This window comes from Neodiprion pinetum, chromosome 2 (assembly GCF_021155775.2).
Source record: "Neodiprion pinetum isolate iyNeoPine1 chromosome 2, iyNeoPine1.2, whole genome shotgun sequence".
NCBI lineage: Eukaryota > Metazoa > Arthropoda > Insecta > Hymenoptera > Diprionidae > Neodiprion > Neodiprion pinetum.
Genome location: NC_060233.1, coordinates 15681211 through 15708449, shown reverse-complemented (window position 1 = coordinate 15708449; position 27239 = coordinate 15681211). Strand labels below are relative to the sequence as shown.

The 27239-nt window shown below is 38.6% G+C and overlaps 1 protein-coding gene across 14 annotated transcripts in view; it reads left to right on the top strand.

Moving 5' to 3' along the window:
- Window positions 1–27239, top strand: part of LOC124210981 (CUGBP Elav-like family member 2) — a 370442-nt gene that overhangs the window by 270583 nt on the left and 72620 nt on the right. For 13 of the 14 annotated variants that reach the window (XM_046609533.2, XM_069133280.1, XM_046609534.2 and 10 more), the window contains one exon: window positions 8810–8858. In XM_046609533.2, coding sequence (XP_046465489.1) covers window positions 8810–8858 — 49 coding nt within the window. Of the gene's footprint in view, window positions 1–8809; window positions 8859–26212; window positions 26595–27239 lie in introns of those variants that run through there. The other variant, XM_069133282.1, reaches the window with a different exon arrangement.

Here is a 27239-nt window from a genome sequence, read left to right as displayed (position 1 = left end):
TGAGAAGTGATAGACGGGAAGATGTCGGCCAGTCCTCCCCCCCCCCTCCTGACTATTCGAATTTCATCGTCAATTTTCCGCCTCCGATCGATCCTCGAGTTCTTGTTCAGTGCAGCGGCGTCAATAATTAATTTTCTAACGCCCGCATAACAAAAGCGCCCCCGTCAATCAAGCTTTCACAGGAAATCGAAAAGATATTTACCATTTCGCAAAGGTCTACACTTTTAAAAATGATTGTGAATTTACTGCACACTCGCTTCACAAAATAGTTGTCGAATTACGAAATCGGCTTGCAAATTTACATAATCGGTCCAGCGACATAAATTACTGTGTATATACCTTGAATTCACGATAAATACGTTTGATTTTACCAAAAATTTATAAGAAAAACACAAAAAAGTAATTTGAATCTACCAATTTGTGTGGTGCAAATTTATTGTATTTATAAATTAAATGAACGGTGAACGTGTGGTGAATTCACTGTTTTATATCCGAATAATACTTCCGATACGGTGTGGGAAGTTTATTAAACTGTGGAAAAAGTACTTGAAAAAGTTATCTCTGTCTTTGAAAACAAGAAAAAAAAAAAAAAAACCGAAAACTTGAGCTATGCCAAAATATACGAAGTCGAGCTCCATTATTGAATTATTTATAAGGTCGAAAGAAAGTTCTGGTCGTAATAGTTGAGAATAAAGGTGCAAAAAAAAAAAAAAAAAGTGGTTACGTCACATATTATTATACTGACATTGAGTCGTAACTTTTTTAAAGACACGCCCTTTTGCAGAAGCGTGCGTTGAAGAATTTAAAAAAATTCACCAGCCAAAAGAACAGATTTTCGAAAAAAAAAAAGGGTTCAGACATTTTTGCAGCCTGCCAACACGGTCCTTCGATTATTTCTTTCCCTTCACTTCGCAAAAATCATATTTGAGAATGAAATACGAGGCTGGAATTGCAGCTGCGGTTTTTTTGTCGCGAAAATCGATGCTTCAATTCAGTTTCTCACTCCCATTTTCCCCTTCATTTTTCCTTTCTCTTTTTTTTTTTTCCTTTTTTATCTCCTTCCCTCTCTCTCTCTCTCTCTCTCTCTCTCTCTCTCTCTCTCTCTCACTCTCTCACTCTCTGCCAACGCGCACGTGATCGCCGCATTTTTTCAGTAAATCCATGCAGATTTTTTACCGCGTCTCTCTCTCTCTCTCTCCCTCTCTCTCTCTCCATCTCTCTTTCTCTCTCACTCTCTCGCACCCTTATTCACCCCCCTCTTCGTGTCGTCAATTTTTTTCATTCCGTCGACGCGACATCGGTCCCTGGCTACGTGATGCGAATTTGTAACCAGCGATACAGCCGACTCTGCTTCTTCCTCCCCCGATCCTCACCCTCTTCATGCCGCGGTTCGCCCTTCACTTGTGTCACGTTTTTAATATGCCCTGGAAGATATTTTGGGCCCCGTTCTTCCGCATCTCCCTCCTATTTTACTTTTGCTTTCCGCAATGATTTCAATCTCTCTTCAATTGAGCCCCGTTGTCGAGGGGTCGAGTAATTTAGTAGAATACGGTGTAATTAAGCAAGTTGTTAATCACGAAGTCAATACTTGTTAGTGAATTTCATTTGCAAGAGATACACGCACGCTGGGTGATTGTTTAACTTGAGGGGAAAAATAAAGAAATTTATAATCACGAAGAAAAGTTTGGTTTGAAATTTTTTTATCTCAAATCGATTGTAAAAAATTTACTACATTCGTTTCATTACAAATTTTATTCAGGATAGTCTACAAAGTTTTTGACATAGCTACTTTTTTTTCAACTTGTTGCGTTGGTATCGTTCAATATTCAACTCTTCGAGATTAAATTTATACCAACAGCGTGGAAGTTAAACTATTGAACAATAAAATCTGTGCCAGTGAATTTGTGAAAAATAGTTTTGTAAGCAAATGAAACTATTGTAGAATTGAATCGAACGAATCTGATGGAATTTCAATCGGTTGAAAACGATTTGGAATGAAGATTCTTTCGTAGATTCAAGTTTGGACGGAGTAATGAAAAAATATGAATATATACTTTTCGAAATTCATAAACGATATTGCAAATTTTTTAAATACTCAAAGTTTAATCCTTATTCTGATTTTTCTTAATCGTTTGTCGAATAAAGTTTTTTATTTTCCATAACAGACGACCATGTTCGATAGAATTATAATTAAGGTGTAATTGTAATTGTAAATTGGATACATGAAATCAAGGGTCATTTTCTCCAATTTATTCAATAAAATTGAATGAATATTTTATAACCCTGTTTTTCACACACGTTTATATAAATCTCGAAGTACAAGAAATAATTTTTTTAAATATTATTTTCAAACATAATGAAGGCGGAGTGGCTCATGAAAGGAAACTTCTTTTTTGTGAACGCCCTCCACGGACGACCACCTGTAGGTCGCAATTTTCAATACAGAAGAAAAAACGAAAAATATTTTAAACGAAGATGCCAAAATCTATTGAATTACGTAGGATTTGTCAGGAATATCAATTTTCACGATAAAGGCGTCAATTTGAAAGGAAAAAGTTTATCATAATCAAAGAATCGATCACAAATTGGTCGTAAAATCTTTAAGCTTCAATTGATCGAAAAAAATCTATTTCACTAGAAAATGTCATTATAAAGCGATAAATTAAAATTTGAAGTTGATCGGTCGAAAATTAAAAGGCGCTAATTGATCGCCATCCTTTAAAAACATAGATTTGAGAAAAAGTCATTTAAAAGACGAGCACTCGAAGCTCACTCTCAAATTACCTGAAAATCGGCATCCTGACTTTACTCGAAAAATCCTACCGTTTGAACAATTTCGAAAATTTTCCGTCACATGCAGACTTTTTCGGTACCGTTTATGAATAATTGAGGAAGCATTTAACCCAGGCTCTCAAATTTTCCGCTAATCGGCATCGTGATTTCATTCGAAGAATCAACTTTTTTGTAACGTTTAAAATTTGTCCCTCTCGTAGATATATATACGGACATTTGGGTGTCGTTTTTAAATAATTGACGAAGCATTTGAGCTGATAAAAAATTACAAGTCGGTATCACACCTTAATAATATAACGACAAAAACAGCAACAACGACAACGACGAAAATAATAATAATTATTATTATCATTATACCGCATTTGCGTGAATGGAATAACCGTCTGCTTGAACAAAATTTAATTGCCTATACAAATTGAAAGTGACTCGAGTTTAATTTCGTCTCTAAAGTAAAAAACCCGTCCTTGGATTGTGACCTACCGATGCTTAACGTTTGAATTAATCCTCGATGGAGTTACGCAAGGTGACGAGGTGACGTAAGCTGTTCGTGTAGCAATGGTCTTCGGTTATAACAAGTGAGAGAGAGAGAGAGAGAGAGAGAGAGAGGGGGAAAAATATAGAGTGCGTGCGAGAGAAAGAGAGGGAGTCGAATAACAGAGAGGAGCACGCAGCAGCAATTCGAGTTCACGTAACCTCTCAGCGGTTAGCTAATCACTGTGCAAACCCCCGGAGGTAATAATGCAACGGCTTATGCACCGCGTGCACCTGGATCCACAGAGGGTGTATCGAAGCATTGTTTATTCATATTAAGAACCACCGAGACTGACGAGGTTTAAGTCGGTAACGTTGTTATATCGAAACATTGGAAAAAAAACCAAAAAAAAAAAAAAAGAAAACAACATTTTCTCACCCTTACGATGATTTTGAAGGAAGCAAGATTGCGAAACGTGAGTACGTTTTGGTTTTATTCAGATTTACCGAATTTCAAAGATTTTCAAAAACGCGAAATAACGATTTTTCCGTAGTATGAATTGTTACGATAACGTGATCGAGGCTTTGGGATTCGCGTGAAACGAACAACGAAATATTTCTTGTATATATATATTTATAAAAAGTTGAAAATGCCGAAAGCTAAGAAACTTGATGACGAAAAACGGCCTTAGGCGTATTTCACGAGGAAAATGGTTCATTGATTCAAATCCGTCCCACCGCTGTGGCCAAATTGATGAACGACGAAACGTTCGTTAATAATATGAATAGCAGAGAAAATTTACATTTTGTATATAAATTGAAGGTATCAAGGAAAATAATTTAAAAAAAAGGGAACAATCGTATAAATTGCGACCCAAAGACAAGTGTATTAATTATCAGTCATTTATTTGACATATTTTGTGTAAAAATCCTATCACTGTAGGTCAGATATTAGTTATCGAGTTATAGGTATTGAATAAATAATCTCTATTTGACATACAATGTATATTCGAATTGATTAAAAAAAAAATTTTTTTAACCTGTAACTCGGTGATCGTGTGTCAATTGTAAAAATGTCTCAAACTAGCAATTGATAATGTGAATTTTGTGGTTATAATTTTTAGTTAGCTTAATTCCGTCCATTCTGCGGTCGAATATACATTGTCTTTTATTTGCAAGTTACGGCATACCAGAGAAACAATTAACCGGGTTGAATTCTCCTTCGAATGATGATTTTGATCGATTTTTTTCGACCACACTTGTTTCAAATCAGAGTTACACTAGCAGAGAGAGTAATTCGAGGTCATGAAATAAGACATCATCGTTTACTGTACTATACCTCTTATTTGCGTATTTCATTATAGTCAGACGTTAAATATAATAAGTGACTACGCTAACAGAGTTTCTTTTTTACTGATACGATATACATATGTATGTATATATACGAAGGGCACATATTCTGGTTCGAATTGAAACTTTGACGAGCCAATGTAGCAGATTTCACTCTGCAGGTAAATTTTTTTTAAAAGCAATGAAATAAGAATTTCTATGAGAATATTTGAAAATGTCTGACAATTTTTGTCAATGGTGACTATTCAGAAAAAATCCCGGGAAACTCTGACGAAGTTTAACTTGTTGATTGAAATTCAAATTCGTAGATTATACGTCAAATTTTCAGCGATGGATTTTCACTAGATTTATCTCGTACAATTTCTACAGTCTCGATATCGTTCAGTTTCGCGTTATCAACGTCGAGGCGGTGATTTGTTGGATTGAAAATTAGTCGATCCACTTTGGTAATCGGAGAGTTCATTGGTTACGTCGTTTCGACGTTATGCCATTTCTGGTCAGCTAATTTGGCGGGCCAACATTGCCTGCCTGCCTATAGGCTCGTAATTTTGAGCCGCGGATTATCGACTCAGTTATTCATGTGGCTGCGACTGGCTGCCCTGATCATTTATGCAGCGGATTTCTACGTTTCAAATTCCCGGCGTAACGAAGATTGTAATTCGAGTGATACTCTGGGGGTTGAATTCCTGCTCTCGCCGTTTATTTGTACCTCGCTTTATGGCCGAAACGCGTTTTGTTGCCGAACCGCTTTCAATTTCATATTTCGCTTACAACGGTTTTCATCTAGTTCTGATCGAAAGTGTATACGGCTAAAAACGTTCGTTTAAACGTGATTGTAAAACACGGCTGAAGCAGTAAAACGAATCGGCGTAATATCGTCGAGACGATTTTTCTTTTAAACATCGTAGAATATCACAGGTATTCTTTATTTGACGGCGACTGAAATTTTTTCCCGTTTTGATGCAGAGAAAAATTAATGTACGTTTACCGTCATTTGCCACTGTAACTCTTCTTCGATTCTTTGTCTAAAGTTCTTCTGATTTTCATCGATCTTTAATACCGAAAAATCCCATCGTAATCATTCAAACGCATCTTATAAAGGTGAAAAAAAAAAATTAGTCGTACTGATCGAAAGTAATTTTGTTGATAAGCGAGATTCAATCAACGATCATTTTCCTTCGATATCATTCAAGTTCACGATCTTTCCGCAAACATCGTCAGCCTCATCTTCATAATTAAAATACTTTTTACTTTTCAAACTGTTTTTTTAGCAGATTTTTTTTACTTCTCACGATTAGTATCTCTTTCCTTTACCATAGAAAAATTCTCATTCGCGACGCAACGAGATTGGAAATATCGAATCATGTTTCACGATTCGGGAACTAAACGGAATTGCGTCGGGGTTAGAGCGGCAAATTATAATTATAATTACATAAGCGAGCAGTGGCGTTGAATTGCATCATTGTCGTGACGAATGGAAATGAAAATGCACATCATTCCGACCCACTGAATAACTAACAAACGCATTCCATTTAGCACTAATCTGTCAACAAACGGCCAGGAAAATTCGTGCGTTAAATTCGCGGATATTAATCACACGGCAAATTCATCCCACCGAATTGGTAAAAAACAAAAAAAAAAAAAAACGTCTAATCATACTGGATACTAAAATGGATGTATAAAGGAAAAAATAGGACCACTGAGTCGAATATTAGAAAATTTAGAAAAATACTTTTTGCGCGGTACAACATAAAGAGAGAAAAAAAAAATTCATCACACTTTTATCTGCAATACATGTTTAAACAAGTTTCATGCCGTCGCCGTGGTGAAATTCAGGATAAACCGAAGCTTCGGCTTACGTATTCATAGAATTGTTTTACACAATCGTTTGCGTTACGAAAGTCAAAACAACTTCGTAATTTGCACTTATATGAATTTCATGTCGCGCATGCGACGCACGGGCATCTCGTAATTCAACTCTTCGTTTCATATGTCGGACACGTTCACAGGAGCGTAACGAAAAACGGGGCGGAAGAAAGACGGTGCAGAATCGCAGCTCGATAAAACGTTTCGAAATCTGGTCTAAACGAGTTAAGAAATAAAAGAACAAACAAAAGGAAAAACTGAAATTGAAAGTCAAGCCAAAGACCATTTTTTTTTTTTTTTTTTTTTTTTTTTTTTTTAAACATATTATTTTCGCAGACGCTGAGCAAACCTGAACTTTGAATATATAAATCATCCAAACACTCAAATTTCTCACCTTTGCATGCGTGATAAATTTTATCATGAAAATTCCGTGACCTGCTTTTTGTTTGGTTTTCTTATCTGAACGTACGCGTTTGTCAAAAAAAAAAAAAAAAATTTTAAGGACATCGACGCAGTTTGAACATATGATGAGTCGTAACCGACGTTTATAAAAAACTTTTATACAGATTTCTGTATAATGAAACGAATAAAGCAATGCGATAAAAAAAACAAATTAACTGGTTCCTCAGAAAAAAAAAAAAAAAACGAAAGAGCGTATTAACGACAAAGGATTTTGATAATACTTGATGGTACTCTTATTGTTAGTTACTTAATTAGTTTGTCTGGTAGAATACTATTCGTACGGCTTGTTTCTATTTCGTTTTACTTTTGTCCGGAGTTTTCCGAGCTTTCAAAAATTCCTGACGAACGTTTCACGCGTATGAAAATCGCCTCAATAATTATCTCACAATCAGGCGGATAGTTTGTAACTGAAATACTTGAAATTTTCGAGTTGACGAGTCTCGACCGTTAATTTGCATTCCGTTAATTGCTAGAAGCATTCCCACGGCATTTGAATTACGGGAAAATCGTACATTATCCATTTCTCGCTATGCCTCTATCTCCTGATATTACGTAATAACAAAAAAGATTAAAAATTCGTTTATCCATTCATAGGTCTAGGTCTGAGTGACTAATATTTTATAGGAAATGGTAAAACAGAGTAAATTCAATTACATTAGACTGAGTATCGTTGTTGCACTTCGGGTTTAAACCTTTAGGTTTCGCAATTGCGATTAAACCTCGAGGTAAGAGTAAGAAAACACAGGAGCCCGATTCAATTTCATCGTGTATCATAACTCGAACGAATGAACAAAGTAAACCGATAAGGTATACACATTACTTTCCGCAATACCGTTTACGGCTCCTCCGGGACTCTCGCGTTTTATCCTTGCAGGTGGTGTAAATGATACGTCACGTCAATCAATCTCACCCTCAATACCGTCGAACCATCACTCACCCCTCATGGGTACCCTAAGGGCGTCAGGGTTACACTGCAGATATCCAGGGATATAATAAAATCCTTTTTATCCCTGCATGGGATTGATTCTACTGTTCACGGATATGCTCAAGGTCTTCAAAAAAGTGGTCAAAGCTCCCGATATAGCCACGAGGTTGAACCGAAGTTCAAGCGTCTTCTGGAATTGGAATTCAGGAACACGAGTTTCTTGAGAACTGTTTTTGAATCGGTCGGGATACCCGATGAAAGCTACTGTCTACGGGCTTGATTGTCAGGATGAAGTGGGTGCATGCCATGAAGGACCTGAGAGGGAATCGGAAGAGACGTGGAGGACTGTTTGGACGTCGTCAACGTAACGTAACGTGAATGATGGACGTGATGCTAATGAGGAGTGATGGAGTAATTAACGCTGCTCGGTTCAGTCACGTGACCTAAGTGTCTAAGTCTGGTGTTCTGAACTTCCAGATCACTGAATTAGGCTCGGGTGGCTGGGAATTGACTGAAAGTCGCTTTGACGCCGTTTAGCGGGCTTTTAATTAACCGCTCAATGTCGAGGAATATCCGATCTTTGGTTTTGGATATCGTCCAGATGGGCTTAAGTCCCGAGTAAATTAACGCCGAAGGCAGTGATGTGACTGAGAACTTTGTGATAAATCTTGTGAACCGTTGGCGTGCCGCTTGCCGCTCTTCGTTACGCTGGTTCCTTTGCCGTTTCATTTTGAATTCCGTGCACGATCGTCGATGTTCAAGAGCAAACAATGAACGAAATTAAACGAAAAAATTTCTGTTACATTTATCATTCCGTTAAATTATTTATTACGGTTAAATTTATTTAGACGTTCGCGCAGGAATCCAACTCTGGTTTCCATCACGATATTGACATCCAATTGATTGACCGTGACGAAAAATCTTTATCCTTTCTTGTTGCAGATGCATCATCCGATCCAGATGAAACCCGCTGACAGTGAGAACAGAAACGGTGAGTTACCTTTGGGTTTACCGTATAAGACGTATTTTCATTTACATTTCAGGAATTACTACCGCGATGAAAATGATTCAATTTGAATGATCGACGGTAATGCAAAAAGTCGAAAACTGTTTCCTGGAGTCTTTTTCACGCCGAATTGTTTTATGCCAAATTATCGACATTTTAGCACAGTGAATGCTACCAATTTTGAAACTACGTAACTTCAATTAATTATTTTTTATTCTGTTCACTACGAGAAGCGGGAGGTGAGATTGAAATTGGTTAGGAATCTAGTCAGGAAACACCGTGACGACGTATCGGTGGCGTGGGCGTCGAAGCATACACAGGATCGTTTGAGGAGGAAATTCACCAGAGAATGCAGTTCAAAGCAAGTTCATTACTCACTAATTAATTGGCTCAATCGAGAGAGCTGTCTAGATTGCGTAGTCGAAGGAGGAGCTACGGGAGACTTGAGTATTAGGCTCAGGAAGGGAAGGATGTCTGTTCCGTTCTGCCTGTATCCACGACAACGAAAGGAAACCCATTCGTTGGGTGAGGCTAGGTCACGTTATGTTTAATCGAGTTTCGATTCACCCGCAATTGGTCTCGATTGTTACTTTATACTACGTTTCATTAGGCATCGTCAAGTTCAGAAGGGTGGGGTTAGCTTAAGGTGACTAGGCAGCGAAAATATGCCGAAAACTGGATAAGATTCAAGGGGCATTGGTGAAGATCAGAATCAAAATACACACGTTTTATTTTTTATCACGCTTTTATTGGAGTTTTGGCTATTAAATTCTGTGATTACAGTTTAAAAATAATAACATTTAAGATGGGCGAATAAAGATGGGGAAAAACAACCATGCCTCTTATGCGCTGCTCCCTTATGGCAGCGATTCCGAGTGAACAGTTACAGTTTTCGGTAACTTCCAAGTGCCATTCTCTCTGTGGGATGTTCCTCTGTAGACTGAACGAGAATATTTTGAAAAAACGTGAAAATTAAACAAATTGCGGCTGAAATTTGAAAAAAGTGAAAAAATTAATGACATTTGTTGTAAGAACAACAATAGTAAATTAATGTTTGCATAAACGTTGGTTCTCTTTGTAGAGAAAATTGATATTTTTATTCTTTCTTTTAAATCAAAGCGATATCCTAAAGCGTTTTTGAGTTGTTGTGACAAAACTAATGACAAACGTTGTTAAGAGAAACACGTGTGTAAATATGCACTACACCTGAACGCACGGTTGTCTTCAACTCTCAATATCTTGCAGTATTATTAATTTTTTTTTTTTATTTTTTTTCACGCATACCGTTTATTTTATCGACAAAAATGTGACAAACAACTTAGAAACAACAAAATTTTCGTATGTTTTTTCAGTAATTTATAAAGCCGAATTCAATTCTTACTACATTTTCAGCCATCAAAACCTTCCTAGTCGCCCTGAGCTCAATTTTATAAATTTTTTAGTTTTTCTCACGCCGAAATATTTGGAAAAAATTGGAGTAACAGACTACAAAAAAAAAGCGACATCGTTCGAAATTTTCCGATACCTAGTCCTCATAAGTTTGTTGGATTCAGTTGCGACAGAAGATCCTCTTCTGATTCTTGTCGAGCATTTCATTGATGCGTTAAAACCGACGAACATTGGACATCGAAACGCAGCGTGTGGTAGGAAAATATATCAATTACTTATCGTATTCAATTTCAAAATGTCTTTACTTTACTTTTTTTCACCGTCAGTCAACTCAATGTGGCTAAATAAAAGTACGATGTCTTGTACGAAGTTTTCTGTAGCTTAACATTAGCAAAAGTTTGTTGAAGCGATCAGCTGTTCCCTTGCCGCCATATTGGCTCCTACTTATCTCCTTCTCCGCTGAGCGAAACTAAGGAAAGACGGTAACGCGTTGCTAGAAATCGGTCATCGCATGAATTATTTCAACGAATGACGCACGAGCGAGAAACTCACGGGCTGAAAACGTTTCTTTAATAGCGTTTATAGATGGGGAAGGCTGATAAGACGGAGTCAACTAGGTGTCTGTGGCTGTTGGTGCGGTGCACATTTTACGCCCATCATCGTCGTCGTCGTCTGCTAGGATGACCGGAACGCGAGGCGATGCGGGCTTCGTCAGGGGTCGAGGGGCGCGGGGAAACGAAAGCTTTATTTATACGCGTGACATTCTGTTTATTTTGGCTGACAGCGCAAGCTCTCGCTAAGTGACGACCTCCCAACCGTTGCGACCACTCCCACAGATACTATCCGGTTTCACAATTTTATTTTTTCTAACGTTTTCAGGATCCGAAATTCGTTATTAAGTGCTCAGTGCAGAACATCAATGCAAGTTTACTGGTTTTCCTTGTCTGGAGCAGAAATTAGGTTAGCCCAGGTTTAGGTTTCCTTGTTTTCGCCTTGAAATACTATCAAAGAGTACCCAAATGTCTGAGAACCATGAAAAAGCTCATAAAAGACAGAACATAACCTAAAAATTGCTAGCAGCCATTGTCTGTTTTAAGTACCAGGCATTTCCGACAGCGGCGCTGCTGGTGAGCTAAAATCGAAACGAGGAATTGAGCTCGGTTCGTGAAACTTGATATTTGAATAAAAATCGATGAAAAAAAAAAAACAAAAGTTGAAACAATAATTTGAACTCGTTAATGTAACATCAGATTTCTGATTCTCAGGAATCAATTAATCGTAACGACAGTTCAGCAATAAATAATTGATTAGTAATAGCGAGTCGGCTCTAGAGACTGATAAATCAAGCAGTACAGGGGAAAATGAACGATGCTTTCCATTCAATTGTGCCACAGCAGCGAGAAAGTTGATTCGATAATTTCGATTTATTGGCCGATCACGAGGTTCCCTGTAACAGAGTTCAGTCGCCGAGCCACGCGTGCAGCTGGTTTCAAAGTGGAATCACGTTCCGTTAAACGTGTTAAATATAATTAATACTGTAGAGAAATCAATCGGCGCATTGCCAGAGCCGGCGAGTTCGTTTCGAAGCCGAACTCGTCTGCGCCCGTACCTGATGCCGGAAATTCTGTGTGTGCGGAAATGCCCCCCTCTCCAAACTAGGGATCCACAGTCGCGCACAGGAAGTGTGCGGAAACACTTTCTAATTGGGAAATCCTATTAAAGTTTACCAAGATTGGTGGCACGCGCGTATTGCAAAGACTCTGATTAGAACCACTTCGCCCCTTCGGAAAATCAGAATCGAAACGACGATGCGAAGCCTCACAGTATTTCAAAGATGAAGATGCTCAATCGATAAGCGGTTCTCCGCTTTGAAGACAATTTACAACAAGCGAAACTTCCCGTTCCTGTTTAATATTGAATATTCATTCTGAAATCAACGTTCGTTACCTTAAATTTAGTACTTGCCGAAATATCTTGAAATTACACAAAATAAGCAGAATTATAAACTCAGCTGTTTCTTGATTTTAAAAAAGAAATTTCAACTAATTTTCAGTCACAATCGTGACAAAGTGTGCAAATGTATCTAAACAAAAGTTAAAAACAATGAAACAACTTGCATAATTATACAGTGCAGTATATATGAAAACAAAATGTCGGACCTTGATGAAATCTAAAAAATATAGCAGGATTTTTTTAAGTCAAATTCAGAGTGAAATTAGCCAAAGAGCCTTTTCAAGTTTTTCCTAAAAAAATATTTTGAGTCGGCTGAAATGGTTTTCTAGCATTCTCAGATTTTTTGATTGTTGCTGAATTACAATTCGAAATTCACTGATTGCAAAACTATTTGAGCGTATTAGATTCACAAAATCATTTCGAGTTTTTCATTATACTCAAGAAAAACCTTGAAGGCTTTTCACCGCATTAGAAGAAGAAAAACTCTCCATCAAGATTATAATTAACTTTCAGCCGGAAATTCACAAAAATTCTCAAAATGCTCAAAAAAAAAAAAAAGTAAAAGAAAAAAGGTTGCCTCTTAACCTAGGAGGGTCGTTTTAAATTCGGTGAAGATTTTTGAAACTTGACGCCTGAGGTGTTGTAAAAAAGTTTTCTTTACCTCACCCACGAGGCTCTTTATATACATACGTACGTATATACATACATAGAGAGAGAGTTCTTGCAGCGAAAGATTTGAGATTTTACGAGGGCAAGAACGGGTACTGTTTACTGTACAGCTGGTGCTAATTCTAAACGACCTGAGGTGTAGCGCTCGCGTGGGGGAGATAAGCAAAACAGCGCATTTCCGGCGGGCGAAAAATGTTGATAATCGTTGTAAATAAACATGAACGACAGCTGGGTTACACGGCGAGAATCTCGTCAATTTATAGATCTTATAAATCTCCGTTACCAAAGAAGAAGTCATTGAAAGAAACGCGATACCAATTCCAACGCTTTTTCTCTGTCTAAAAAATTTAACCGTCCCGCTAATTTATAACCGTTTATTCTACAATTAAAATCTGCTATAAGATTTGTTGGATAAATTTAACATCTCAAATTATCTTTCAAGCTTTTCGATTCATTCGTGATCTTCGATACTGTTTGAAAAAGTCCCAAGAGTAAACTGCAATTTCAAAAATCAATCAGATAAAACAGTTTAACCGGAGGTCAAATTCAAAAACACATTATAGGAGTCGTTGTAATGATTAGGGAATTTGATTTGAATCAGTCTCGAACACCAAAGTAGTCGAAAATATATAAATTTCCATTCTTTGTCAGTTCGGAAATAGTTCCAAAAATAAGTTTGCCGTCGCTTTAGAATCAGGGGCATCCGAAGCAGTTGCAGAATCTTTTCTGTTTTCTTGGCGAGCCGGGTGCAATGAATTCACAGCCGACGAATGGCCAGAAGGGAGAGACGATTGATTTAGAATAAATTCTTCCAAGTTCTTTTACACTTTTTCCCTGTTCTAATTCGACCGGAGTTCATTTTCAAAGACTACTTTTTTTTCGCTTGACGCGTCTTTCGAACGCCATTTAAATCGTGGAAGAAATCACTCGCTAAATTTAGTCATGATTTTTGTCTAATCTAAAAATTGATCGCTGGTCAAACTGTAGAGAAAGTTTTACTAACGAAGAAGTATGAAAGAAAAATATAAAATCAGTAGTGTTTTTTTTTTTTTTTTTTTTTTGAGGAGGTCGTTGATATTGCAAACACCGACTCAACTAACTGCCTCGTCATCTTGGGTTCCATGTTAGAAATCATTTTCAATGTCGATGAAGAAATATCGCGCTTTTATGGTCACCGCCTAAGCACCGGCTATTAAATGGAGCGATCGAACGAGAGCGAAGGAAAACAGAGGGCAAAGATTTACAGCTATAGCAGCAAGGGAACTAGATCGATCCTTTATACCGCCCACAGCACATCATCTATACCAATCAGTTTCCTGACGAAATTGCAGCCCAACGACGGGAAGCGCCATTGTCCTGATGAGAATCGATCTTACGACCAGTGCGCGTAAAACGCTTCTCAATTTGGCGAAAGCACCTCTTTATTTCCCACGAATTCATTCCCGGTAGGTAGAATCTTGCTGCCAATGTGGTTCAGCTTCGCTTTCGGGTTCGTCAAAGTCGCGGTTAGTTGGAACGATCTGTAGAAACAATCTGTAAACTTATCTTCTAATAGATGACGTATCAATTTTGATGATATCGGAAAGCACAAGCTGATCGTGACTTGATCACAAGACTTGAAACCACGTCAGATGATAAATTTTAAAATCGACATTGGTTCTCTTGTCAGTGTACGTACTACATTTTGGTTGAAGAATCATTGTATAATGCTTTTCTTGCGGTGTGCAAGAATTTGATCAGTGTACAATAAGTATCGGCAATTCGCGAATAATGAAGTATCTTCAGCGCTGAACTGAACTGATTGATCCGGGGTCTGAAGATTGGATGAAGGGAGTAAACTGGAAGTCATGCTGCTGGTTCCAATGCAGAAGTCCTTTTCGGAGGGTAGAATTGCGAATGTAGGTATGGGATTATGGTGATACGTTTACCGATCATGATCACTGTAGACAGAGGTCACGATATATCCTACCTGCCGTCGATACGTCGACCCACTGCAAACACACCGCCATCCCTCGGTTAGTTTACCCTGGAACCTGGAGATCAAGCTCCAGCAGCCGCCGCTCCCGGCAAAGGGACGGACAGTGTTGATTCCCGTCACATCGATACCGAGGTTATTGAATTTTGATCAGCGATACTCCGACGCACGTTCGGTAACACTGCGAATTGAGTGGATCGCCCTCGTTGTTAATCAACTCGACCGTTCTTCATGCAATCGGTTGCGTTAGAATTGGGGTACTTGGTTTTCTCTTCATGTCTTTGATTGAGCCAACAAGGAGAGTATTCATACCTTCGGAATATGGATATGGTTCAAACATTTGAAGGTTTCTACTTCAGCTAAAACATGCAGCCCGTTACATCATGTCTACTTCAATCTCATGAATGATTAATGATTATATTATGGTTATATTATATCGCTGAATGCGTCGATGCAGATTCTTTTTGGCAAATGATGACGTTTGAATTACTGAAAATCATAAGGGCAACTGACAGAAATGAGTTCTGGAAAAACAATGAAAACTGATAAATTGCTAAATATGTCGCTCAACACAAGCTGATATGCAGAGACGGAATAAGGGTTTGAATGAGACATAATAGGCTACATGTTTTCATGACATCATGCTGGAGAAAATACCATAAAAATTTTCCGCCACATCTGCGCTACGGAGGCATGTTACTCTCCTTGTAAGATTTTATCATGCAAATTGGATTCAAAAAGTGTGGCTTGAGATAATGAACTTGAATTTCATTAGAACAGTGTTCCTTTGAAGTAGAAATGAATAGAAAATAACAAATTTCAACCCACAAAGGCCGGTTATTCAGAGTTTCAGATTGATCACATCATTGCATTTTCCAATTTGTCTAATTTTGATTTGCTGAGGCTGGTTTTGTTTTTAAACGAGTTATTCAAAAATCGTGCGGCATAAATTTGATTTTTCTTACCTGTCAAGTCGATTAAAAATTCACGGTACATCACATTGTGAAATATTACATGGTGTAAACTCATGCTTCACTGAAAAACTATTACTTTTCGATCAATACGATTCCAGAATAAATGATTCCATTACAAGCCAAATAAGCTCTTGCATTTCATGAAATTTGAAGCTAGAAGCTGGACGTTTTAGAAGTACCAAGGAAATGTCGTTTTCAGCAAACTTACTTTAATCAGCTTTATTTAAACCTCTGAATCCTTCTTCCGTCGCTTTTTATTTCAACACTTTTTGTAAGTTAAGCTTCCATGAAAACAGGTAAGATTTTCAGACCACTAAGCAGCTTTCCAATCAATTGTCCCTATTTGGATAGAAAATCGTCTGTTACTGTTCAGAATTGAGTATCAAATCCAGTTTGTTGTCGGTACCGTTATATAGTCAACATCATCGAAACAAAATCTAACACTACATTCCGATTATTCATAAGTCTTTTTTTTTTAGTATCTGGTTTGACGGTGGCAAAGGAAAATGGATCGTTTAAGTCTGATCTCTGAATTCAACGGTCGATTAGGGTGAATGAATTGTAAATTGAGTTCCGGGGTCGGTGACTAATCGCGCGGCCTGTGAGAACGATTAAGCAGAGCTTAAAGACTCCGTAATCTGACCAAGCTGAGCACAGAGATCAGCTTCTGACGTGACGTTGCACCGAGCTGATAGCTCATAGGCCCTTTTACGCTATTTCGGTTCATTACCAGACCCACCAGATGCAGTGTCTTAAATTCAGGCCTGCGCAAAGAGTCGAGCGAAGCGGGCGGCTTCCACCCGACGTAATAGCCCAAATATTTGGCAGCCGTCCAGAGCAGCATCGCCCCTCTTCGGAAACATTTCCCCTCTTTCTTTTCCATCTTCTTCTTTTTTCACATCTTCCATCCTCTTCGGCAAACGAATCGATCTATTGCCAGTCGATTGTCCCGCAATAATAGGAGACTACTACACCGGGGCCGAGTAATTGGCTCTGCTTGGTAAGAATAGAAAAAGCTGAACTTAACGGAACGGAACGGACGAGAGTCGTCAATCGGCTCTTCTCACCACGAGATCCCTTGACTTCCTCAGGCATTCCGGAAACTCCTTTCAGTATTGATTGTAATGTAATGAACCTCGTTCTAAGGTTACAAAAACAAGGCCTTCCAATCGGAAGTGCCTCATTTCCTGTTTCATTCCTCTTTGATAACACATTATGAAACTTTAATTGCTTCCGTTCGTGAAATATCCTTATCTTTAAAGAGATCCTTTCCATTTTCATTATCATATGTCACCTTTATTCCAAATGTCTGATTTGTTGCTACCACGACATAAAAAATTAATCGCAATTTATTTTTCCAAATCCAGTAGGTACAAGCTTGTGTTCTCGCATCAATGCTCGAAAGATCAAAAATTCTCCGGAAACAATGAAAGAAATCAAAAACGAGGTCTCCTGAATGGAATGATGAACTCTTAGCAGCAATCGTCGTCTTTCGAACTGCAGGGTTGTTTAAACGTAGTGGAATAAAAGGAAAAAATTGTTGGTGTGTAAAATTTCTGTCGTGTAAAACGGTTCGTTTTCCTTCTCTACCGTTTCTCCGTTGTATCTATCGTTTAAAAAGCTCGATTACAACGGGCTTTAAATATCCCCTAACCCCGGGTCACCCTGGCGATTTCCCTTCGGGTAACGTCGGCGCCATCGACGCCTGGATATCGCTATAATTAAACCAGGTTACGTACGCTTCGCCATTTCGTCCGTCACAATCGGGTCTTCCAAAAGTTGCGTTATCCCTTCCTCTCGAGACACGGTATCAGCCACTTGCGATGCAACTCGTATTTTTCGCCTGCAATGCATCAAGCTGTGCCAAGATCCGCTCCAGCTCCAGAGGGTAAATATTCATTTTTCACTCGGGCTGCAGCGCTCTTCGTTTTAGGTTATGTTCCTGCCTTAACTTTCCAGGCTGAGTTACCTATCCACGTTCTGTTCTGTAACTTTCAACAAACAGAGAACGGTAACTATTTCGGGTTACTGGATACAAATTCTTTCGGCAAAACGTTTCCAAAGTCTCAGGTCAAGTTTCAAGTTTCAAGTGATCCAGAGTAGGGTGGTTGTTTACATACGATCAAAGTTTCAATAGTTGAACGTCATCCGCTGGTTAAAGAAAAAAAAAAAAAATCGCCAAACCGGTTCGCCGTTATTAACCCATTATATGGTACTTCAAATAAAAGATCTTAGAATAGTACAATCATGATCAGTCTGAGAAGACCGTCGACTTTACCCACAGTGTAAATAGTCCTTGAAGTTATAGAAATAAGAGTACCTGAAATGGGTACCAAACAGAACGAAAGAATGAAGTCATACAAGTTTTAGAAGACCTTTGCAGACCTATTAACGAAACCACGGCGAAATTGTGTGAAACCACTTTGAATGCCTGAAGAGGAAAGCTTTCGAGTGAAAAGAAAGTATCGTTTCGGAAATTTCGGACTGCGTTGTGATAAATTTAGAGCGGAAATTGACATTCTGACGGGTATATCGAAGCTACAAATGGCATCGTGTACCTGAATTCAGTTTGCTTAGGTCCGGTCAGAGGTCGCGTGTATATGTATACAAACTTCCTGTGTAACGACCTAACAACAGGCGCCGTAGCAAGCTGTAACACGAACTGGCTGGCTGCCCTCAACGTCTTCGTGTTTCGATCGACACGTGACTTATAATGTGTGCGATGTATACATGTGCACGGTTTGAGGACAAAAGTGGTCTTGTTGGTTGACGCGGAAATGGGATAAGCCTTACTGCATGAATTCCCGGGACTCTCCCCGGTGTTTCCTAGTTGTTTCAAACACCTGGAGACTGTATAAACTCCCTTTGTCTCTCTTTCTTTCTCCCTCAACTTCCGACCATAACTTTTGGCACTAATTTCGAAACTGCCGCGGAGAAACGTTGCCCCCAAATAATCCCTAAGCTGTTCCTAAAGCTCGTTTTATCCTTGCTATTTCCAAACCTCCACGCCCCTCCGAAGTTCTTGATATTTTAACACCTTCATCCTGGAACTCGTGTTCACAGGATCAAAAATCTACTTTCGTATTGCTGCCCGGGATTAAGGGTTCACCTGATACAAGCCCGTGCAATTTGACAGCAGACAACATCTTGCGTTTCCATTTAGGATCCTTCTTCATCTCGGACGGTATAGCGTCAATGTGTTCAACAAACTCGACCGTTAGACACAAAGGCGCCAAAAACCGAGACTCACTGATCGTCAACCTGAAAAAGACTCGCAATGGTAGCAATTAATGGAACGTGTAGACGATAAATTGGACCACTTACGTGATCTTGAAAATGGCTCTGAGTGAGACAGATGAAAAACAATTGGTCTCCTCGGTGAACCCGAAAGGCGAGTTACAGATGGCGAAAACCGGTGATAAATTCTATCTGCTTGTAAGAATCACTGGCCCAATGCCAGAGGCACTGATAGATAGAATGACTCGGGTGATAGTGATCTAAAAATAAAATTACACTCCATCAGAGCATGTCGGAACACATGCTGTACCTCGTATAGTGTAACCGATGTAACCTTATACTTCCGTTGAAGAGTAGCCAAGGTCGGGTGTTAATTGGCACAATGTGATTTGGGAAATCACTTCACATCCATGCCGCCATTCGCGAGGTTAGGATAAATTTAGAAAACAATGTTTTGGACATCAAGCGCGATAGAAGAAAGCCTCCATTCTAGTGCAATTTTTGACGACTATGTAAAAACGTGATCTTTAGATGTAATCTTTTCATTTGTCACCTTACCAGCGAATGATTCACAATGATTGACGAGTACTCACCAGTGATGAGTAAAAAAGTTGGTACTTTTGGCAGGCTCGCCGAGTTCTTGTTGTTCACTTAACAGTTACGACTTACGTCAAAGGCGTAACGCGATAAGTTCAAGCCTGCACAATTGAGAAAACATAGTTATCAACGAAGCGTGAATGAAATATGTTTTGCACCATCTGGTGGGTTTAATTCTATCAGTGATGCTGTTCATCCGTTGCTTTTACGGTCATTTGTATTGATTTTCTCTCACCGTTTCAAAATGTGTTTCTGTAATCAAGCGACGTTCCGAAAAGAAATTAAGAATGCCTAATGCTGAATGCTTTTATCGACCACAATTGACCACTTGATGAATTCTGGTTTTTTTCCGATACTATTCGCAGTTAGAACCAATGTACGCAGTATAATTGTGAGCCTCACGAAATACGGACCAATACGGTCTGCTTGTTAAGAAATCGCCGCCCCAACTTCGAGTCTGTGAATTTGAAATAGGTATCGTGAACTCCGGATAACCTGTTTAGGTACTGATAATGCGAGCAGAGGAAGAATGGATGAATATCCCCGAGTATGAATAATTTATCATCTCTCTCTTGCTCTGTTTTTCTCTCGCAAATGGACCCTCAAACATCCATAAAACATCAGCGGTGCGATGACCTCTGATGGTTAAATCGCCATTCGTTATTCATCAACAAGATGCGGGGTCCGGGCAAGAATACGGGAGGAAGGGACATTCGGTTTGAGAATAAGAACCCGGAGACGTCGGGTTTGAAATAATATCGATTCCCGTGTCTGATACCAGAGAACGGCTGAGACGAAGTCCATAAACTATTCAAATCAAATACACCCGCCAGCCTTTGTTTCGGACTCTGATAACACGTCTTTGAGGTTCAGCAGTCGATTGCCATTATACCTGTGCTTCCGATTGTAAGAACGAAAAAGATCTTCCAAGTGTTCTTGTTCTTGGCGAGCTATAGTGAAAATGATTTTTGATCAGTACCTACTACTCATGCTTTTTAGTCACGTGTATCTTTGCCCAGTTTGCATCGTCAATGATCTCTGTCAAATTAATCGGTCAACAGAGCGGCAGTGCGACATCAGTTTTTACTTCCGTTGTTTGTTGCCGTTTACCAATTAGTCACGTCTCCACGGAGGATTGAATAACGGAACGGTAAATGGGTTTGAAAAGAGAGAAATAAGAGTAAGTAGACGAAGAGGGACAGGTTGACGGAAAAAACGGTGCAGGCAGACAGACAGCGTGTCATCGTCTTCTTCGAAGATGATAGCAGGATGGAACTGAAAGGAATTACACGAGCTGCACTCAGTGTGTCTGCGACATTTGTCGAAAGGCTGTAGACGTGAAATGTGTTCAGCTGCCCGCCGAAAAGATAAACACGATCAAATGCCTGTAGCACCAGATATGCGCAAGGAAAGAACGAGGAGATAGGAGAAGAGAAGTGAGAAAGAGCAAGAAGAAGAAGAAGAAGAAGAAGAACAAGAAGAAGATGGAGAGAGGGAGAAGGAGGATAAGGAGGAGGAAGAAATGAAGAAGGCTAGAGTCCATCTGCCCGATTTATTATCAACCTTTCTAGATAAAAGCTGGCCTGTCATACTGGAGTCCGTGCTCCGGTGCTACGTCATACTTACCCTCAATATTTATCTGTTTACCTTACCCACGCCCAGCTGTTTGTTTTACCAAGATTATGAACACTCCGGTAATAGCGTAAGTTGGGGTATTATAATACGGTTTTGCTGGTACCGAGACTATTCGGTTCTTCGTCCACAAATTGTGGGTTTTACACACTGTACCTATGCAATATTGCAGAAACATTGGATCTGCGTAACTCTACAAACTTTGAAATATATCCGAAAACACTGCAGTTTGCGTTACTTTACAGGGTTTGGGATGTTTCAGATACGTTGCGTTAATAATGTGCAGAAACATCGCAGCAACAAAATTTCAAAAGGCTAGAAATACTTCGGACACGTTGCAGAACATTTTGAAGTCTGCTCCTGTACACCTACTGGCAACATTGCTGTAATTATTCTGTTGAACATTTCTGAAATATTGAAATTCCGAAACATTGAAACAATATTACACGTATGAAACTACGATTTGCATAAATTTTCCGACAACGTTGTAGCTGCAATTTCAATTTAGATACATTGTAGCAATTTTTCATACAATACTGCATGCTGAACAGAGTGTTTTGACTCTTCATAGAAAAAGATAATATAAAAAACGAATTCACACCATTTTCAAAACCATAATGCCAAAATTACGAAACATTACGCGTTTTTATGTTCCAAAAGTGTAATCCGCAACTTTTGCCCAAAAATAAATTACGATTAAGTTTCACATTTTTTTCCTACAGTACCTGAAAGATCACCGCAATAATCTTGTACATACTTATTACTTATTGCTTATACTCGTATATATAGTAAAAAACGTCACTTAAAACAAATTCACGGAGATTTTATTTGAAAAACAGTGACCTTTTTGTATAATCTAAAATATCCATTTTTCCATCGAAGAACGGAAAACATCTATTTGCACCGGATCCCACCAGGTGACGTTTTCTACAGGTAAGATCATTGAAGTTGGAGGAGAAGACGAGTCCACAGACTTAAAGTTGGCATGTGCGGTTACGTCCCTAAGTTTTATTTACAAGAAATAATAATTTTTTGTTTTGTTTTTCTTGCACAAAGGAATACTGGATACAGGATGAACATTTTTTTAGCGCTGAAACTATTCATAGCGGAGGGTCGCGCCCACGGAGACTTTTTTTTCACAATGCCAAGATCTGCAGCACATAAAAAAATCCAAACGATTTCACTGAAACCCAATTCCCATAGGATTATAGCGGGCTTCATTCTAGCTGATCGCTTGCATGTAGAAATTTCCTAAAGTGTACTTTATGTTTATCCCCTCACAGAAAAAAAAAAAAAAAAAAAAAGCAGAAGGAATTCTGGATAATTTTTTTTATTCGTACAGCAGAGAGAATAGGTCACGTGATTGTATTATAATTCGGCCATCACATTATACGCTCGTAAAATTGAAGCGCGAGGTATAATTGAAATGTTTTCATAATGTCGCTTCTCGCGGAATTTCGCGTGCACGAAAACACTATTAAACTAGGAGTTCTTAACTCGCATAATTATGACATTTATATAACGTACTTACCTACTTGTAAGCAATCCGATAGTGTGCGAATCGATATTCTCACGTATAAACTCGAGAAGCCGATGCCGCCGTTATTTTCCTAAATACCTCTACTGCATACACACTAAATATACCGTTCGGAACTTTAATGAGTCATTATTTTCCGCTCATTGTATACTCGACTTAATTGTTAGGCACTCGAAGGAGACGCTTGGCGGCCATGCTTCAGCCCCCGCGTATTGTTATAGCTGCTAATAGCTGCCCGAACAAATAAGCAGCTTATCTCAGAAATATAGGCATTCACATACACTTAGATGCGTATCATATAGCCGAACTATCCACGTAAATAATATTCGGATCATTCCTGAATAACTTGACGATATTTCATTCTTTCGTTTTTTTTACAATAATTTGATTCTCACCATTTTGTTATACCCTGAATGCAAAATGGTTTGGTTCAGGTCCGATGGACAAGTTAGACACATATGTGTACGAGACGTCCTCTCTAAATAACCAACTTTCTATGGTTGACACTAGCCAGCTTCAGTTCCTAATGGGACGCCTAATGTGAAGAAATGTAAAAGCCTATTATTCATTAATAAATATTATTCGTTGTAATATGAACTCCTGTGGGATTTTATTTAAGACAGATGGGTGAGTAACCTCTTAAATATACTAGAATTTTTTCAAAATTTTACTTTCATGTCATGAATTTTTCAATTCTGAATGTGATTTTTTTCGAGAACATTGAATCCACGGTGAGCGAGAAATTAATCACGACTAAATTCTAAATGGATGTTACGATTTTTGTCGATATTTCGTCTCAAAACTAGTATTTCAAATGATTCGCGATAATATAAAGAGAAACCTGGATCTCAATTGTTCAAGATTTTTGGTGCTAAAATTTAAAAAAAATGCTTGTAAGCATCCCTTCACTATGACTTAAAAACCATGAAAAATTCCAAACGGCAATTTCATAAAGCAAATTGAATACTCGGTGGACTGAATATTAATTAGTCTAATTTCCAAATTAATATCACTATTGTTTGTTCAAAGATCCGTTACATAGTCGGTTCAGGAATATTTTTCATTGTGAAAAAACTTTTATATAATGCGAGCATGTTTTACGCGTTTTTTATACCTGTTTTCCGTACACAAAGTAGGTAACCGTTTCTATGACGATTGAGTGAGCTTGCGAATGCGCATACGTGGAATACAGAAAATACCACTTTTCAGTCCTAGAAGTTAAAGCTAGAAGTGGTTCTGTACTGTGCGCATGCGCTGTTGCGAACAAATCTGACATTACGCGACCCTAACCTCAATATCGTGCTTCACGAAAAAACGCGCAACATACTCATGTTATATAAAGAATCGTGTTTAGCCTCCTTGTTACATAATATACTAATTTATCCAGACTTCTGGAAGCACAGAAGTTGGAGAAATTGATTCAAACATGTTTTGACTGCGAATGAAGTATCGTAAGGAATCAAAAACTGCATTCACCGGTTAAACTTAGCGAAACAAATGTGGAAAGAATCACCCGTCAATGGCGGACGCATGAAATAATGTGGGCAGTGGGTTAGTGCTAGTCGTCGAAAGTCGTTTCGGACGTAGGCAGGAAAAAGGCGGGCCGAAAACAGGCCTGAAGTCGCATACAAATGAGTGTGTGTAACGGTATAAGCCGAGGGAATGACGCTTATATGCGTTTCTGCAGTTCTCGTCGCCACAAACGCGGACTCGTCACGCTGGTTATTCAAGCCTCGTGAAAAGCTTATTTATGCGTCTCTTTTTTCCTTATCTTTTTTCCTAACCGTTGTCGACGTCCACAACGAAATTTCAAAGCCCTCCCTCTTCTAATTCTCCTTCACAAATTCCTACTTTGCTTCTTTGAAGGAAAGAAAATATGCTGCATAACAAACGACCTTCGATCCGCCGCCGAAAATATATTACGTAGGCTTTTTGTTTCGCTGGTTATTTTGGCTCCGGTTTATAACGACATATTCATGTCTAGTCTTCAACAACTTTGTTTGCGTCCATGGTTCTTCAACTCTGAGCGAATCGTTTACGAGAAAATACTTGTACGGTTTTAACGTCGTTCTACTATCGAAGATTAATGTACATTTATGAAAAAAGTACCTGCATCAAACGAGGAATGAAGAAGAAAATAACCAATTCAATCCTGTTGAAAACTGAACATCAAGCTTGGGATTTTTTGAAGGTCGAGGTGTCAACAGGATAAACAAAATAGGCTCATTCATGAAAATTCGTGTACAGCTTTGGAAAAACGTCAAGGAACATTTTTACAATCTTGTGCGTTTCAGCAGTTTCTATATGGATCCGGATATTCTGTATCCGTTTCGTATTTGGATCTAGACAATCATTTACGAAAAAAAAATATTCAGAGAAAGAATAATTCTGTTGTCGAATAGTCGAGGCAAAGTGAAAATGGAAATTCTATACTACTTGTCGATTTCATTACGAGATAGCCGCACATTCGATATTTTCGGATTCGATATATTCGTAAGTTACAATTTTCCTAAAAATACAAATAAATACACGCTCAAATGATAATACAGACCTCATTGTCAGATGACATTACTAATTTCAAGTGTCACTTCAAAATGATTAAAATTTTCATCAATTCGATTGATCTTATTTCACAATTGTACTTAATTGATTGGGAAAACCTATTTTGTCCAAGTCCAGTTTGATAACTTTTCGATCACATCAGTTAATTCGGAATTGCTAATTTGATTGAAATAAATAACTGTTAAATCTTAGAAAACCCAATATTCAATGATACCAATCATTTTGAAAGATTGTAAAAAATAGTGTTTTAAATACAATTAGTTACATAATTGCATAGTACAATCACAACAATTTACGAAAGTTACAGCCAGATTGTATCTATCTGAAACGAAAAATCGTTATCCGATCTGTCTTTGATAATTTTATAAATTCTTCTGCTTTTCAATTTTTAGAAAAATCATCCCATCTAACAAATCCATAAATTCTACGATTACTCAACGTGCGACCATCTTGTAATCACAAATGAATTGTTTTTCGATTGGTCATTCTCTTGAAAGGAATATTGTCTGCAAGTTAAGCAGAATCGTTTCTAAATCACAACAGAAGCAACATAAACTTTACATCCAAGTCTCGCGCTTCATTATGTCGATGTTGACACTCTTAGATCCTAGACTCGCCCCTTCCTTCCACCGCCCCTTTTCTGGAACAATTGCTCCACGAGGCGTGAGCTACTGATTCACGGAGCATCAGTCACGTGTTCATTGTCGGGATCAGCTGTCGACGTCTCTCGAATCGGCCGTAGAGCGCTGCGATCGCCTGTCGCCTCGACTCTTTCAGACTTGCCGCTCAGAGATAGTAGCACTTGTTGAGCGACTCCCTGTAGACCGTGTCGCGCGTTGTCCAGGGCGCTTCTTCCGCAAGCTGAGAGCGGAAAAATTCTCCCCCTCCCCCTGGGTTCTCAGTTCCATCTGATTTTTGAACAGTGAAGCCGCGAGCCGCGTGGCTCCGTTAAAAACCGAAAATCAAAGTGCGGTGACATGCGTCTGACTGACTCTGCGCGTTCCGTTTATTCAAAGCGCGCGTTCTTTTTTTCCCTTAAAAGTGCGTAATTATTTTATCCATGTTCCTGTGTTTTTGTTGAAGGTTTTCTTATGATTTCGATCACTCTTTAAAATTCTTCGACTTTTTTTATAACTGTGCAGTGTAAATACCGGTGTTGTGTATTGTTCGACGAAAAGATGAAGTAAATAAAAAAGGTAGTGAATAATGAAATACAGGAGAGGGAAACTATAAGAAAATACGACCGTGGCTATTATTGGCGATTCTTACGCAACTACGGGGCGGTTCGGTTATTGCATAATGTGTGTATACCTACAATTTAACTGTTATACGGGATTGTTAACGCGAGCGTGCAATTAGTTGAACGCACCTGGAGTCCGCGCATGCATTTCAGTCGGCGTCGTCACTGATGCAGAAAAATTCTATGTACTCGACTCGCTGCTCGTGATCAAGATTGAAAATAGTTTTCTGACATTCAAGTTCAAGTCAATGGCTCGAAATAAGAAAAATAAGTAAATAACAGTATGTTTCTTTTTTATCGTCCAACCTAAACTATTCAATCGCATCAACGTTCGCGTCTCTGTCTTGTTTCATTCATTGATTATATTCTCGCTTTTCCACGTTGCACTAAAAAAGATTAAAAAACAACATTGAAAAAAAAAATGAAAATTCAAACGCGTTCGGACTAGTTTATTGGGCGAATTTCCTGCCCGACGGTGGAACAGGTGGCTGGATGCACCGGATTAGAGGGAGGCGATAAATAATCGCGTTTGGCAACTATTCGCTGCGTGAGCAAACATTATATTATACGAACTGCCAAGTGCGGATGGTGTGATAGAGAG